The sequence below is a fragment of the Scomber japonicus genome, chromosome 18 (assembly GCF_027409825.1).
Source record: "Scomber japonicus isolate fScoJap1 chromosome 18, fScoJap1.pri, whole genome shotgun sequence".
Lineage (NCBI taxonomy): Eukaryota > Metazoa > Chordata > Actinopteri > Scombriformes > Scombridae > Scomber > Scomber japonicus.
The window spans coordinates 1,832,427-1,849,613 of record NC_070595.1 but is presented as its reverse complement, the minus strand read 5'-3'; the positions used below and the strand labels follow the sequence as shown (position 1 = coordinate 1,849,613).

Here is a 17,187-nt window from a genome sequence, read left to right as displayed (position 1 = left end):
TACATGTTGAATTGGCTCTAATTTTCATTACAGATGTTCAGTTATGCACACTTTCTGGTAACAAAAAATCTTTCAAAAATTTCTAGTACTGAGGGTGTGTGTTAAAATATTTTTTATTCTGTGACAGATTTCTGAAGAAAAGAAAACAGATGACATGTCCATAACTCACTCACAGTATTCAATCAAAGTTATATTCTTACGTTTTTGGTCATATTTTCTAAAGGGGTGAAACCATTTGCAAAATGTATTTGAGATTTTGGTGAAGGCAACCAAATATAATCTGTTGGTTCACATCAACTAGGAATATATTCACCTCAATAGGTGTAGTTGTATTGACATAACATAGCAGTTTGCACACTTAATGAAATAGATTTTAGGTTCCAAACGCAAATATTTTGTGTCTTCATCACACATTAAGAGTAGTGGTGTAAAAATAAAAACATTTGTTTGTGATATATAAAGCAGGAAGTCAATAGTTCAAATGTCATTGTAAATTGTCAATATAATTGGACAGTTTGTGTTTAACATCAGCAAAATAATATGACAGAAAACATTCAAAATGTAAGTACAACAAAATGTGTGTTGTGCTTTTTTAAATTACATTTAGCATGACATGATATTTTGACCCATGTATATAGAAAACTAGTAATTCATTTTTCACAAAAAAAAGTATGCTTAGTGCAAACGATGAGTTTTGTTAAAAGGAAATAAATAGGTTTAAACAACATAATATATATATTTCTAATGTACAAATGTGTTTTAAACATATTTTAAAGATTTATTATTTATACGAATATACTGGTCAGAACATTAATAACTTAATGTTAAATTGACAATAAGACTTTATTATATAATGGTTAATAGTACACAAAATAATGTAGTTTAGTCACATACTTTTGTGTTGAAAAAAACATTAATATACATATTTACTAACTCAATAACTTTGTGTTATGTACACTAGATGTTGTCACTTAATATGATACAGAATTCTATGTTATTAAAACAAATGATTTTATTATTTGGTTGAAAATGTATTAAATGGACAATGATCTCCAGTCAGATAAAACATCTGACACATTTATTTTGTGTCAGATGTACTCATCATTTTGTTACTGTACTCTTCTTTTTCTTCCTTTCATTCTCTTGCACTCTCTCTTGCTCGGTGTGTTATATATTCAACTATTCCTCTGCCTCCTTTATGGATAGTGATACATGTAATAAATATAGTTTTGCGGTGTTGGAGGCAAGGCACAGTGAATTGGAAGCGTAGTTCCATACCACAGAAACCTAATAGTTAGCTAATGTAGTTTGCCGGCCTCCTGTAGCTGATGTGATACTCACCCAAAAACACAACAGCAATAAACAGAAAAGGAGTTACACATAAATATCTAATAAAAATGAATACCACTTCCGCAATAGTAGACAGGATAAATGTGGACTATCATATTGATTTATTTTGTCTTACTGAAACCTGCTTGTGTCATGAAGAATATGAAGAATATATCTAAATGAATCCCAGTCATATTAATACTCACATTCCTTGAGACACCAGTTGAGAAGGTTGAGTTGCAGCTCTTTTCAACTCAAACCCAATAATCAACCCCAGACCTAAACTTATTTTGAACTCATTTGAAAGCCTTGTTCTTAGCCAGTTTTGTTTGTTATACTCTGCTGTCCTTCTCACCACTACTCTGATGGATTTTTATCTGACTTCTCAGAATAAATAAAGTAATTCTAGTAGGCACATTTGATGTTCACTTAAACATCAGTAATGATAGCCTTAGCACTGTTTATGTCATTATTAGACTCAACTGGCTTCTCTCAGAGTGAAAATAAACCCAGTCAACCCTTGACCTTGTTTTGGCATATAGTATCACAATTGGACATTTAATAGTTTTTCCACAAAATCCTATTTTATCAGAGACCTTACTACTTAATAACTGTTCAATTGTTTTTACTGGACTACACGCCATTCTTCACTAGATGTCTATCTGAGAGGGCTGTTTTAAGGAATCTCCATCAACACTGAATTCAATGGCATGTCTCAGTACTGTTGTATTGAGACATGCCATTGAATGACTCTTATTCTGATTTTAGACCCTCCCAAACTGATCATAGTGATAGTGCTGCAGGCTCACTGTGAATGACTCAACTCTATTGCTCCTTTAAAAAAAGAAGATAATTAAAGGAGGTTAGCTCTCTCCAACCCACACATTAATGCAATTGTGGGAACTTGGAAGGATATGGTGTTCCACAAAACTGGAAGAATCTCAAACAAGATAGTCTTAAAACATTTAGAAGACCCTCTGCGATGCCAGAGCTGCCTTGATGCCTTAGAATAAAAAGAGTCTTAGTTAAAACAGTTCCCTTTTTAGCACTTTATGACAAAGAGTCATAACTCTATTGATCGATGTATTCCTATAGCTCTCAGTAGTAACAACTTCATGAGCTTCTTTAATGAAACAATTCTAACTATTAGAAATAAAATTAATCATCTGTATATATTTTGACTTTTTTTCTCCAATCGACCTCATTGAACAAACTCCAATGATTACTGCATCTAAACCATCATCCTGTCTCTCAGACCATTTTCCAGCTAGGCTGCTTAAGGAAGTCTTTCCCTCAGTTAGCACTTCCTTATTATATATGATCAATCTGTCTTTAGTAATGGGATATTTACCACAGTCCTTTAAGGTAGCTGCAATTAAATCACTTCTTAAGAAGCCTAATCTTGGTTCAGAGGTTCTAGCTAACTATAGACCTATATCTAACCTCCCTTTTCTCTCTAAGATCCTTGAGAAAGTAGTTGCCAATCAGTTGTGTGATATTCTACATAGTAATAGTTTATTTGAGGATTTGAAGTCTGGATTTAGAGCTCATCATAGCACAGAGACAGCACTGGTACATGTTAATGATGAATCCTCCATGCACACAAAAGTTATTCTGGTGCATGATGCTGATCAGGGTTTACCTATTCACCTTATGCTTCCTTTAGGTAATATTATTTGGAAACATATAACACATAGTATATTATATATTAGTATATGGTTGTTTTTGCCATGTGGTGAGTGTATGCAATCTGGTTGCTGACATAAAGGAAGCTCCAATAGTGTACAAAGGTGTGCATTGTTTGGTTATAGAAAGTAAAGATCTGAAAAGCTGTCTTGTTGGTGTTGATGAAGTTGTGCATATAGAACATGATACTGTATTTTGTATGTGGCTGTGTTGGCTCTATTGCCCCCCTAATGATGAATTTGTGTGAGTGTGTGTGGGTCAAACTATGGTAAGAGATTTTTGAAGAATATTAAGGGGAATTGGGTAACTTAATGCCACCCATTTAAAGTCTAAACCCACAGTAAGCACTAGAGCACCAGAATCTGGTTTTGCAGTCTCAGAGCAGTTGGTGTTGAGCCTTCACATGTAGGGCCAGTTAACAGCTAGTCTGCAGTCAGTCCAGGTATTTCTCAGCACACAGAATTTGACAGTACATCAACATGGAGAACACCAGGGCCAAGATCTGAGAAGAGAAGAGGAGATACACAGGTCATATAAATGTACAACCTGCAAGGAAATAAAAACTTCATAACAACCAGAATAACTTGATTTTATTTGTTTGTGTTTTTCCTGAATTCTGAGCCCTGAAGTTGGATGAAATGCAGTCTTTTAACCCTGTAAAGCCTGACTCATCAAATAATTGCCAGAAAATTATAATTCTTTGAAACTGGAGTTTATTGGACCTTCTGACAAGTAATTTAAAAAAAATTAAATAAGAGTTTTGTTTCATATCATATTTAATACATTGGGAATTGTTTGCAATTTATTTTTTAACCTTACCCTTTTTTTAACCCTTACATACTGTTCATGTTCTGACTTAGACTGTTCTGAATTAGGCTCTACACCAATTCACATTCATAAATTCCCCCATTAGTCATTAATAAATGTTTGTGAATGTCTTACAGCTCCATTACAGATTAATCAATCAGTTTATGTGAAGAATTAGTAGATTTTTGGCTTTTTTAAATAAAAGCACTTCAAATTTGTACATTTACATAAACAAAAATATGTATCAGCTGCACAAAAAATTTAAAAATGATGCATTGTATTTCCTTTTTTTCTGTATTCAGGGTCACATTAGGAAAAGTCCAGCTACAATAAAAGAAATGTGTATACAGTGTTTTTACAGCTCTTAAAGGTGAAAAATTAATCAAATTTGACTGTGAACAGTGTGTAAGGGTTAAACACACAAAACCATATTGAATACAACATTCTTTAAAAGTCCTGTGTAAAGCTTTTATCACCATCATCAATTTTTTATATAATAATAATAATACATAATGTATTTGAGTGCATCTCCCGCTGCTAACAGTCTGGATGTGTACGTATTAATATGTTTTTTAACTGTGAATTATGGCACACACCACTCTAGACAGACTATAGATTACCTATAATGTAATGAATTTGAAGGTAGTGCAAATGTTTCAAGCTTAATAACAATGCATTTTTGTCAATGTCTGCTGGGCTTGAGGTGTTTTCAACCTAACAGGAGAGAAATCATGACTAAGGTCAGAGATGCATCATATGGATCAAAGAAATTATAAATGTTGGAGATAATTACCTGCACAACACCAATACACACACCAAACACCAGCACTGAGGAGATGTTATCTAGCAGCCACTGTCTGGCCTTCTGGTAACATGGCTGCAGAACACAAACAAAGACAGAGTGTGCTCAGGAGAAACAGAGGAAGTACACCAGGGAAGGTAGAAGAAGTTGTAAGGATGAAGTATTAAAACAAGTTATGTGAAGAATGATCTTAGCCATCAATATGGGATGGTGGGTTAACCCACTGTGGGACCCCACAATCTCATCAAGCTGTAAGTGGCAACCACAGGCATTTGCATGATACTGTCACATAATTCCATAAGCAACAAATAAACAGATCCACTGAGGTATACCTTCTCAGAAGCTTCTTACCATCAAGTTTGACCAAAATGCAGAGGGTTCATTACAAAGTTGCATGCAAGATGGTTCCAAGCTGCCTAATTCTCAAACATGAATCCTTTCCACATGGGTGAGTGTGTATCCTTCATACATGAAGAATGTGGAGAATGTCTCACTCTATGACTTGCCATTTTTTTGCACAGCTATGTGTATAGTACTTGTGGGAGTATAAAGTACTGAAATGACCCAGTGTCTTTGCATATTTTAGTGCATTTACTAAATCACATGGTTTACATTGTCTACTAGCCATTTTCCAGGATCTGTTTGGATTTCATGCATTTCAGCACAGTATAAAAATCAACCTGCAAAGACTTGTTCCTTGTTTGAGTTAATCCATTGCATTATAACATTATTATTGGCAAAATTAGTCTGAACAACTGAGTCACAATCACATATGACCTGATTTACTAAAGGTTTGCATGTGTAAAAATGTGTGCAAACCGATAAAAAAAGTGCAAGCTGATCCTCTAACGCGGTGCACTGAGACTTGTGTCTTTCAAATGTGCAAGATAATACGTGCTGTCCTTTTAGTACGTTTGCCATAATCAATATGCAATATAAGGTGTTTCAACCCCAGTGTGCAAAATACAGGGAGGAGAAAATGCAAATATGTTATTTAGGTAATTTTTGTGATGGTAACTGTGTCTATAAATAAAACCTTTGAAGGACAGGTATTAAGATGACTGCTATTACTGTGGAGAGGAGGAGACGGAGTAGAATATGTTTGGTTTTACTAACAGCATTGACTTTGTCACAAATGCTCTCCTATACAGAGTTTTTCCTGGTCTTTCTTTATGTAACTCAACATGTTTAACCTCTTCCACTAGAACCTCTAATTCCATGGGATCAAATTTCATTTTGCGCTTACAGGCTTTCTGCCCCTCCTAACTCTCCATTTAGCTACAAAGTCCTCATTTAAATATTGTTGTATGCACTTATTGTCAATTGCTTAGTTATTCTTAGTAGATCACCCGCAAAGGGTTAGGGTTAGGGTTAGGGTTATGTGCAATCTGTTGCACTGCACACGCAATTTAGTACCTTTATTTGGGTTATGAGTAAATCAGGCCCACAGTGTGCAATTACTGCCTCAAACATCACTACATTGTTGGAATCATCATTTGTATAGGTATCCAGACACACTCATGTATCTGGTACAAATTGGAAGGATCAATCAAAAGTCAAAATAACTTTGATTGTTGAAATTTTGCCTCTCTATGTTCCAAAATCCCATAAACTAACCTCACTCCAGCCATCAACACATTGGTCTGTTTCAACAGAGCAGCAAGATGAGGGCAGTGTTCCATTCAGCACACCATACCAGTCTGCTTTGTTTGTTACTCCGCAGCATTTGAACTATGAGAAGAGAGATTAAGATAAAACAATTAGAGTAATATCACTCACATTCAAAACTCATGTATACATAGTTGACCAGACAGTACTGAGAAGCAGACTCAGGGACAGAAGGTACACAGTGATATCAATACTTTCACTAACACAAAGCAGCCAAACAAACCAGTGGATGGATGTTAGATGTTGTAACTGCTGTGATGAAGGAAAACTAATAAAGAGCTTGCAGTATTAAAAAAACAACTACATGAATGATATGTGCAGCATCACACAGGGCAGTCAGATGTTTGTAGACATTAAAATGTACAGTACGCTGTATATACCTTGTATATGTAACTCAGCAGTGATGAAGTAACCTTACAATAAACAAGACCTGAGGATAGCTAATGTTTAGCACTTCATTTGAAACATACTGACCGTTTGAGTTTGTGACAACTTGTGCCTAAAGTGACATAATTTGTATATCCTTTATTAACACACAATCTTTCCTTTATTCATGACTTATAAGCAGCCATGATTTGTGCTTACCATTTTCTGGACATTGTCCCAGGATTGTTTAAGTCCAGGTTTAGATGTGTAAACATTCATTCCTTCCTTTAATTCATCTTGTGCTTTGGAATCCAGCTGACCAAAGGAAAGAAAGACACTCATATAAGCCATCCATCTATTGGCTGGAGCCCAACAATTATCACTTTATCATCAATTTTTCAGACATTCATCTGCTCAACTTAATAATAAGTTAGCCTGTAAAATGTCTGAAAACTGAAAATTTTCCCAAAGCCCAATGTCTTGAAAATGGTTTTGTTTCAAATGCCTAATCAAGCATTTTGGTTTGGTTTGCCAGCTGACACACACAAGCATCATCACACATATTTTACTGCCACACCCCAGTTTAATTAGTCCGTCTGTATAACTACTGTATATAGATATATACCACTCATGTGCTACTGTATATGAATGTATGATAGAGGTCTGAAAGTCTAAAATTCTTGAATGAGAACATTAAGTTAATGTCTCATTAATATATGCACTGTTGTAGACTTTGTCATTTTGAACATTGTGGATGATAAGCTCACCTTATCATGGAAGATGTGTATAACCAAAACTAGAGTCACTTCTGTCAGTACCAGGAGCAAAAGGATCACAAAGAACTGCAGAGTAGAGAAGAGCAGTTGGAGACTGACATCATAATGTATACAAGAGCAAGCTATGTAGATTATACACTCTGGGCTGTAATTGCATTAGAATATCTGCAAAGGCAAAGGGGACATGAACTGTGAGCTTCATTTTAGCCTGAGTATTTTTGTTGATCTCTCGTTCCCATTATTTCCCTTTATCTCACTACTGTTGGCTTTGACATAAATGCATAAAATGCCCATAAAACGTGACTTAAAAAAGGAATATCTGCAATCTGTTATGTGGATCTCTCACCATGAACAATAGACAGCGCTGCTCCTTAAGGGCTCCAAGACAACCCAGGAAGCCAGTTACCATGGTAATTCCACCAGCAACTAGCAGAAGATTGGCAGCTGAGAGGGATGGGAACGAAAGGGGAAGAGAGGAAATCTCTGCCTGCGTGAAGGACAGCCACACTCCAACACCAAACAAACCGCATCCTCCTAGCTTTTAGGAAATGTAATGTCAAACCAGTGTGGAAATGTAGCATTCATCACAGTGCAATGTCCTGAAAGTTATGGCAGCAAATTGCAAATCAGTTATGTGACAGTGACATTAAACTGACATGGCTGTAGATCTCAATGTTAAATCACTTAAGAGGCATATTCTAACATCATTCGCTACAACTCTTTTATTTGAGAAATGCTAAATTGGTAGAGGCTATAAAGGAATCAATTTAACCAATTTTCTCAATTTAATTTCTTTGAAATGTAACTGAATGCCAGACTTGTGCAAATACTGACCCAGAAGATGAGGTTAAAGACAAACATCAAATATTTGACACAGCACAAACACTTCCGAGACACTGACATCCTGCAAAAGAAAGAGGGAAACAGAGAGGCAGTAGAAGTATGTTGTATGCTTCATGTTACCAGTAACTATATTTTATTGGCTGGAAGATGCAAAATATCCAGTGTTTTTTGTTTTAGTCTTATGTGAGTTACTATGGTGACTGAATGTAAAATATCTTGACTTTGTCTGCAGACATAATAAAATACAATACTAAAAGTTTGACAAATTCTCTCAGTTGGAAGAATATATAATACCTTCTGTTCTTTTGCTTATACAGATCTACAGAAAAAAATAACGTGAACATATACAATTCATTTATCCATAGTCAACTTGAGGATGTCTTTTTGATTGCTGTGGATTTTGTTCCAAATTTCTTACATAAAAATAAAATGACATAAAAATATTAGGAAATAGTCATTTTATACTCAGTATTGACAAGAGGAATAATTACAGCAACTAAATCTTTTAATGTCAATGTTCACTTAACTATGGTTTCACAAGAGATGTGAACATTTAACACATGCAGACATACATTTTCTCTTTTCACACTTTATGTGTGTTCATGTTTGTGTGTACGCAAGCATGTTCTGATTTGTCTCCAAATGAGTTTTCCCGAACATTGCGGGCTAACCCCACACAGGAAGTCAGTCTGCTGACAGGAAGGAAGCTCCCTCCCCTCCCCAGCAGACCTAATTATACTGCTGAAGGCATTTCCCATGACCACAGTAAACCTGTGACTCAGAAGAGAGTTCAGGGCACAGGTCTTTTACCAGAGTCTGAGGGAATCAAAGCATAGGTGCCCTGGTATCATCAATTCATGACTTTGGAAATTATAATTATTTCCATTATGGTTTCCAAAGCTTGTGTAAATTGTAAAAAAAAAAAAAACCCTCTCATAATATGTTTTAATGTATTTGAGTTCTACTCCTCATCAGTGGTCCATACAGTTTTGAGAACACAGTAACTTGTAAGTAAAAGCATGACCACTCTTTGATTTTTACATGTGTTAGTCAGAGATGAGACTGAAAGTGTGGTGATATAGTAAGCATCAGGATACAATTCCAGCAATGTTATTTGTGTGGTTTAAGACTTCAAGTATGTATTGTAAACAGCAATATCTCATATAAAGGCAGATTTGACTACTTCTGATACTGTGTGTATCTATGATAACATTTTACTTTATGGATATTGTACTCACTGTATACAAGTAAAAATGTATAATAGCTTTGTTTGTGTCCTTTTGTGACATCATTGCCTCTGGCCCATGTCTCCTAGACATTGATTCATACTAAACTGTTTCCCCAGTTATGCTGAGTGTCACAAAAGACTGTCAAATGTTCAACTGTCAAATGTTCAAATAGCTGTGAAGTCACAGGGTAGACATTATTTTGTCTCATACCAAGAGTCTCTGAACATGCAGCCCACACATCCAGTATCAACATTTCTGCAACTTGCCAAATATGTTAATTGAAAAACATTTTCTCATTATTTTGAGAAAAACAGCAGCAGCATTATATTTCTGTTATATTTTTTTTAACAAAATGTCTGTGTTGAAATTTTGTTGTATTTGAACATAATGTCTAGGGGACAGGGTTGCCCCCATATAAACTATGTGCTGTTTCTGTCAGCCACTATGGAGTGTACAGTACAGTGGCCTAACATCAACTGGTCACATTGGACCTCCTTTACCAGAATTCTTACATTAGTATCACTGTATTCAACATTATTGAAGTTATCATAACATTTTGGTTCATGTATCTTGCATGTATTTCTAATTCTAAAATGCTCCATCACATATGCACCAAAACATTTTTTCTCAGCTTCATTCCCCCACATTGTACAAAACATTAAGTTTAGAGAAATCTTTTTTTACATGTTAATGAAATATCAATGTTGTGTTCAATTATTATTTTGTTTAAATATGTATTCACTTAAACATGCTGAGTTTTATAATTGATAAAACTGAATCATGATGCTATATAATTGAAGTGGGACTTCGATGTCCAGATTTAGTATTGCTGCAGTTACAACTGAAATTTAAACAGATTTTACCTGACACTTGAGTTTCAGTTCTTTCAAATCTTGTCTTTGTTGCACTCCTCTTCGTAGTTCCCAACTTCCTTGCCTCCTGGTTTTAATCTTTTCTTTTTTTCCTTTTTAGATCTCCTTTAGATTTGTTCCTGAATCAGCCAGGCTTTTCAGCAAGATTTCCTTTCTTCTCTTCTGCTGTATTGTTCCTCACTAATCCACCGCATTCACCCCCGTTCCCCAGTGAACTTGTCTTCTTTCCTAATTCTCAACTTTATATTGACTTCATGTAGTTTTCCAGCTGGGAAAATTTTACTCTCCTCTCTTCTCAACTCTTTCCAGATGTGTGTGTTTTTGCAATCTCTCTGAGCTCCACCCCATTTTTTCCAGTTACTTGTCCCTCCTCCAGCCCTCAGCTTCTAAACCTTGTCCCACTTATTCCACTTTTTTCTTTTTGTTCCAGAAATTTTAGGTCACTCTCAGTGGTGTTCTCTTTGGCTACATATCCACATATGCACACAGTTGCACACTTATTTTGCTGATCAGATGATGGATAAAACATGAACCGTGGAAGAGCAGATGTGCCCCTAAATCCAGAGAGAAAGACAAACAAACCATTATTTCTGATTATGCATTGACTACCCCACATAGACACACACTTAATTTGGATGGCTCACATGTGCCACCTGGTGGTTGTTGGTGTGCATGGCAGTTACTTTTGGACAAATTATCCTTCCCCATTCACTGCCATCATGGCATTATAACAGTATCACCACGTTAATCACATTAATTAAAATGAGTGACAACTGTATTTCATTACATCAGGAGAGACAAGTGGATGAAGTAAAAAATAATGTTTTAGACGTTATTGATGAGTAAGTGCTGTCAAAAGTCATTGGTGCCTAGACTCTTAGAGAGTGTTAAGGAGATTTTAAATCAAAGAACATCACGCCTGAGCTGCAGCAAGGTCCATGGCAGTGGTGGCTGATGACTTAGTTAGTACTAGTATCAAAACTGCAGTAATTTTCACTATAATAATAATGCAAAGCTGACACTAATGTAAACATTACAGATATGAATGAATACTCATAAATAATTAAAAACTACAACTGTAAAGTGACTATGGGCACAATTTTACATTAGCTCTTACTCCTATGTGCTGTGACTAAGACAGATGTGATAGACAGGGTCAGTTTTCACAAAATCACAACCCCGAAGGCATTTTGTGAATATTTATAATACACAACATTTCTAGGGGTATTAAGGGGTGTTGAATCCAAATCTGCTGTATATAAAGCTCAAAAATGCCCCAAAAGGCCTCAAAATTAAGAAAACCAACACGGCCGCTGCCGCCAGGCTGGAATCTATTTTTTTCAGTGTATCTTTTTGACTAGACAAGGTAAAAACATGAATTAAATGTGCTTTTGTAGGTTTTCCTATATGAGCAATCCGATGGCATGTTCAGATTTGAGGTGTAATGTGAAGAAACTGCTTAGATAAAAAAAATAGTTGTTTACTGAATAACTACTCAGCTATTATTTTTATTATTAATATTTTTTTATTATCAGGCTTCTTTTACTTTGTATTTTAATTTGAGGTCAAATGTGCTGTAATGGAACCTTGGTCTTCCCCAGTATCTCCCTCTCACATCGCGTCAACACCCAACGTGGGCCTTCGCGATGCTTTGTTTTAATTAAACAGTCGGATTCCCCTGGTCCGCACCAGTTCTAAGTCAGCTGCTAGGCCCCAGCTGAGGCGACCCACCGGGACCCCGCGTGAACGGGGCCCAATGGGCGCCGTAGCTGGGGAGATCTGCGAGAACCAACCCACCCCACCCGGGACACCGCCCGCGAAACCCCCGCCACGCGACGGGCCACGCACCACGCTTCCAACGGGGGCGATAGGAGGGCGACTCCTCCCCTAGCAGTCCCCATATGGACCTCCACTAACCTCTCCCTCCATCCTCACCTCCGTACCCACACTTAAGCACTCCTCCGTGGGGTACATCCCTTCCACCCCCCAACACTTTCGTGTCCCTGGTCAGCTTCTATTTTTGCCGGACGTGGGAGCACGGCGCATTGTCGCTACCCGATGTGAGTCGCTACCCGATGTGAGTCTGACATGCGCAGTAGCGTTCGCGATCGTCCGCCATCTTGAACGGTTATGTACGGCAACTCCGCTTGGCAAAAACGCCCCCAGACTCAAAACGCGATACGCGAAATAAATCAGTTGTATAACATATAAATAAAATAAAATAAATCAATCGTATAAATATATAACTATGAATAAATATAAATAGTTTGGTTACAAATAGTTGTCAGAGGTTAATAGTAAGTATAAGGTTAGAAATATCTGGAAATCAGACATGTATAAATATAAATAAAATAAATCAATAGTATAAATATATAAATATGAATAAATATAAATAGTTTGGTTATAAATAGTTGTCAGAAGTTAAGAGTAAGTATACATATCATGGAACTATCTGGAAATCAGACATGGAAATAAAATAATACAAAGTAATAGTAATAATAATTATATCTATCTATCCACTATCTTATCTATCTATATTTTTATTGATATATCTATATTGTATTATTATTTTATTATATACATATATAACATAGATAGATAAGATAGTATATATATACAATATATATCTATATATAGCTATAAAATAGATATAGATAAGATAGTATATATATATATATGTATATATATATATATATATGTATATATATATATATATATACAATATATAAATATATACACACTCTTATCTATCTATATATAGATATAGATAGATACACACTATGTTATGTATATACCTTTTTATTTATATAATATTATTTTATTATATATATGTATATGTACATATAGATGTATTGTACTATAAACATATTATATATTTTATATTTTTTCAATTGGGAATGGTATAAACTAACAGAAGTTTTTAACATTACATTATATCCATTTTACATTCATAGAGCTTTGATTTTGGAACAGTTTTGTTAACGAAAAAGAGGCCAAGATTTATCTGATGTGTGATGTGCACTCTTTTATACTTTGTTATAGACACAGGTACCACCCTCTCTAGTTCTGTCACAGCTCCTCCACTCACCTGATGGACTTCCTCAGCTGTTGTTTTGATGCAGACAGATATTTAAACTGTGGTATGCATGCCTCTGTTTGACACACTATTACAAGACCATTTCAAATGAATGAATGCTCAAACCACTACTGAAAGTTTGTTAACTTTTAGTTTATAACTTTGAAGGACCAAAGGATTCCATTTTGAACATGAACAAACATTTTAATCTAAAAATACAAAAATGTGTTTCCATCAAATTGATGTCAGAGATGGAAAAAACAAAAGACAGAGCTTAAACAGTATTGTCAAAGAATTTAAATCTTGAATTTTAACCACATGCTTTATAAAATGAATATAAACAATGGAGGAAACAAAAGACACATGTATGTACATAGCTATATGAAAAATTTTGCATATAGCTATCAAGTAAAGACAATTTTATATAATCACATAAGAAGTTATGACTCTAGTCTTTAATTTAAAGAGACCCAACATTCCCCCATGAGCAAGCACTTGGCGACAGTGGCAAGAAAAAACTCCCCAGTAATGGGAAGAAACCTCAGGTAGAACCAGGCTCTAGGTGGGCGGCCATCTGCCTTGACCAGTTGGGGTTGATACAGAAAAAGAGAGAGAAAGACTGAAGCAATCTGAATCTGGAGCATACAGGTATGTAGGTGCTTAAGGCAGAAGGGTGATTGTCAACAGTGCAGTCTCCCGATCATCTTCATCTTTTCCTGAAATTGCACAAAAGTAAAGATATTAGTACAACAGATATTATAGTTAACTTCAAACTATATGGCACTGTCTTTTAAACATGTGTCCACACACTCAGTAGATATTACAGTTAATAAAACAAATTAAGCACCAGTTCTACCTCATACTAGTTAACTTTACCTCAGTGTCTTGTGTTGGGATGTGTTCAAATGCTAATTCTCGTATCATTCTCACTTGGGTAGTTGTTATTTGTTAGAAGTAGTAGTAGTTTTTTGACTATACAATAAAACATTTGTGATTAAACATGAAAATATCAACCACAGAAAAAGAACACTTAGCTTTAGGGGGATGCGTCGAGTATAGGTTTCTTCAGTCAGTAATTCTGTCCTGTTTATTCAGGCTGTTAAACAAGAGGGAAAATAGAAGATGAGTTTCAGATTAATATTAAACAGACAGGTAAAACAATGGTGTTATGGCTACAACAAAGGAAACATTTGGCTTAACCCTGAAGAGGACTCGCTAAATGTTTTTATGCATTAAAAACCAATACCAATGTTAACCAAAATGATGAAAACTAACTAACAAAGCTGCAAAGACTGGACGATGAGACCCCCAACATCAAAAGAGATGAATACAACAAACAGAGCACTTAGCTTCTGAAAGAATCAAAAAAGACTTGAGGAAGATGAGTAGAGTCCAGGTTTCTTCTGTCAAGGATTCAGTCATGTTCAGCAGGCTATACATCCATGTTAGTAGTAAAGATGGAGGAAAGGAAGAAGAAAAGTAATGTATTAACATTACACAGACAAGATGTTTGAAAGATGGACACAAACTACTGACATGGGCTTCTTACCGAGAGTGGAGACTGGAAGCGTGTTATTTAAACACAATTGGCGTAGATGTCCAGCTCAGATTTGATCACTCTCTCCTACACAGTCATGTCCTTTAGACTGTTAATCTGAAGTAAGACAACAAGAAATTGAACATAAGATAAGTTAGGCATTGATCCTACAGTCAAAGTACAAACTACTGACATCAGGTAAGAACCTGAGAACCAGTAAGAACTGAGAGTGGAGACTGGAAGGATGTCATTTAAACACAATTGACTTTATTGTGTTTGCCATAGATGTCCAGCTCAGACTTGATCACTCTCTCCTGCACAGTCATGTCTTTTAGACTGTCAATCTGAAGTAAGACAACAAGACGATGAAAATAAGTTAAGTATTGTGTTGATCCTACAGACAAAGTACAAACTACTGACATCAGGCTCTTACCGAGAGTGGAGACTGAAAGGATGTCATTTAAACACAATTGACGTAGATGGGGAGGCAGGTACTTGAGGAGGATGATGAGGATGACTTACTGTATTTGGCGTAGATGTCCAGCTCAGACTTGATCACTCTCTCCTACACAGTCCTTTAGTCTATTAATCTGAATTCAGACAACAAGAAGATGAAAATAAGATAAGTTAGGCATTCATTGATCCTACAGTTAAAGTACAAACTACACCAGCTTCTTACCGAGAGTGGAGACTGGAACAGTGTCATTTAAACACAATTGACGTAGATGTCCAGCGCAGTTTTTAATTACAATTGTGTGTCTCCCTCTGTGTGTGTGTCTGTCTGTGTGTGTGTGTCTGTCTCTCTCTGTGTGTGTCTGTCTCTGTGTGTCTTCTATCTGTCTTGCAATATATATTCATGTTTTTCATTAAAATAATGTTGATTACAAAATGTATTGATTTATGGCAACCTCTTGAAACAGACATATTTTGTCACTAATGAGCCATGTGTAACACTTTTTAAAACATTTTTTCATGAAGAGATTAAAAATAAAAATTATGATTAATATGAAAAAAAAAAAATATTGGCAAAGAAACAGACATATTTTGTCACTAATGAGCCATGTGTAACACTTTTTAAAACGTTTTTTCATGAAGAGATTAAAAATAAAAATTATGATTAATATGAAAAAAAATATTGGCAAATAGGAAATGTTGTGCTACAATATTTTCATTATTTTATTATTATAATTCAAATGATTACCATGATTATCATTACCAAATTACCATGCTAGCCAAATTACCTTTCAAGATGTAATTACTCAGAGAACGAGTAATCTTCCACCTCTCAGCTTTTCCACAACTGGGATTAAACTGTCCCGATTGCAGGTAAGCATGGAGCTGACTGAAAAATTCAAAATCGCTCATTTTAATTATGAACGGTGATAACGAAATTAACGGTGCAAGATTGAAAAGTGGCGCATGCGCGACTCACATCGGGTAACAGCACGGATAGATACAAAGCGCATGCGCTACAGACTCACATCGGGTAACCAGACTCACATCGGGTAACACAAAGCGCATGCGCGGCAGACTGACGTCAGGTAGCGTCATGGCGCATGCGCGAGAAACGCAACTCACAAAAAACCACAGTCTAACCTATGGTAGCAGTAGTTTGTCCAAGCGGTGTTGCCGTAGATATCCGTCCAAGATGGCGGACGATCGCGAACGCTACTGCGCATGTCAGACTCACATCGGGTAGCGACTCACATCGGGTAGTGACACGCATCAATCACACAGAGCAGATCGTGCAGGACAGGAAATTGCATACAAAATACAAAATAAAACACCGGGTTAATTTTCAAAATAAAATGCAGCGTGTTTACGGCGGATCATATTTCCCTCACTACAGGTCTGAAGTACAGGTCCGAAGTTTAGATATAAAGTTTATTGTGACTTTGCTACTAACGTGTGGGCTAACAAAATAATAATAATAATAATAACAGTAATAATAGTAATTTCAGCATTCTGGGGATATAAGCTGTATTATTACTCATGTTGACAATAATTTGTTGACACAAAATAAATGGCAATTGCATATCACTTTCACCTACAGGACACACAGCTAAGTAGTTAGCTTTCTATTAGCACTTTATTTTTTAATTTTACATTAATTTCCATATTGTGTAAAACAAAATTCTGCACGCACATGCTGCCCTTTTCTGACTTTGAGCCCCTGCCTCTCTATAATCATGTGCA

General features: G+C 35.8%; 1 protein-coding gene across 1 annotated transcript; it reads right to left on the bottom strand.

Annotated features, from left to right (window-relative positions):
• Nucleotides 1-3,046: 3,046 nt before the first annotated feature.
• tspan4b (tetraspanin 4b) lies at nucleotides 3,047-10,737 on the bottom strand. The gene is made up of 8 exons (XM_053339302.1): nucleotides 10,370-10,737; nucleotides 8,269-8,338; nucleotides 7,781-7,972; nucleotides 7,426-7,500; nucleotides 6,878-6,973; nucleotides 6,242-6,355; nucleotides 4,616-4,699; nucleotides 3,047-3,517 (listed from the first exon to the last, which is right to left on the bottom strand). The coding sequence occupies exons 2-8, from the start codon at nucleotides 8,335-8,337 to the stop codon at nucleotides 3,449-3,451; spliced, it is 699 nt and encodes a 232-aa protein (XP_053195277.1). The 5' UTR covers nucleotide 8,338; nucleotides 10,370-10,737; the 3' UTR covers nucleotides 3,047-3,448.
• Between the last annotated feature and the right edge of the window lie 6,450 nt (nucleotides 10,738-17,187).

Coding starts and splice junctions, on each gene's coding strand:
- tspan4b (XM_053339302.1), bottom strand. CDS start 8,337: ATGTCAGTGTCTCGGAAGTGTTTGTGCTGTGTCAAATATTTGATGTTT. Junction 7,501..7,780: donor AGCGCTGTCTATTGTTCATG/GTGAGAGATCCA, acceptor TCTACTCTGCAG/TTCTTTGTGATCCTTTTGCT. Junction 6,974..7,425: donor TACACATCTTCCATGATAAG/GTGAGCTTATCA, acceptor TCCTTTGGTCAG/CTGGATTCCAAAGCACAAGA.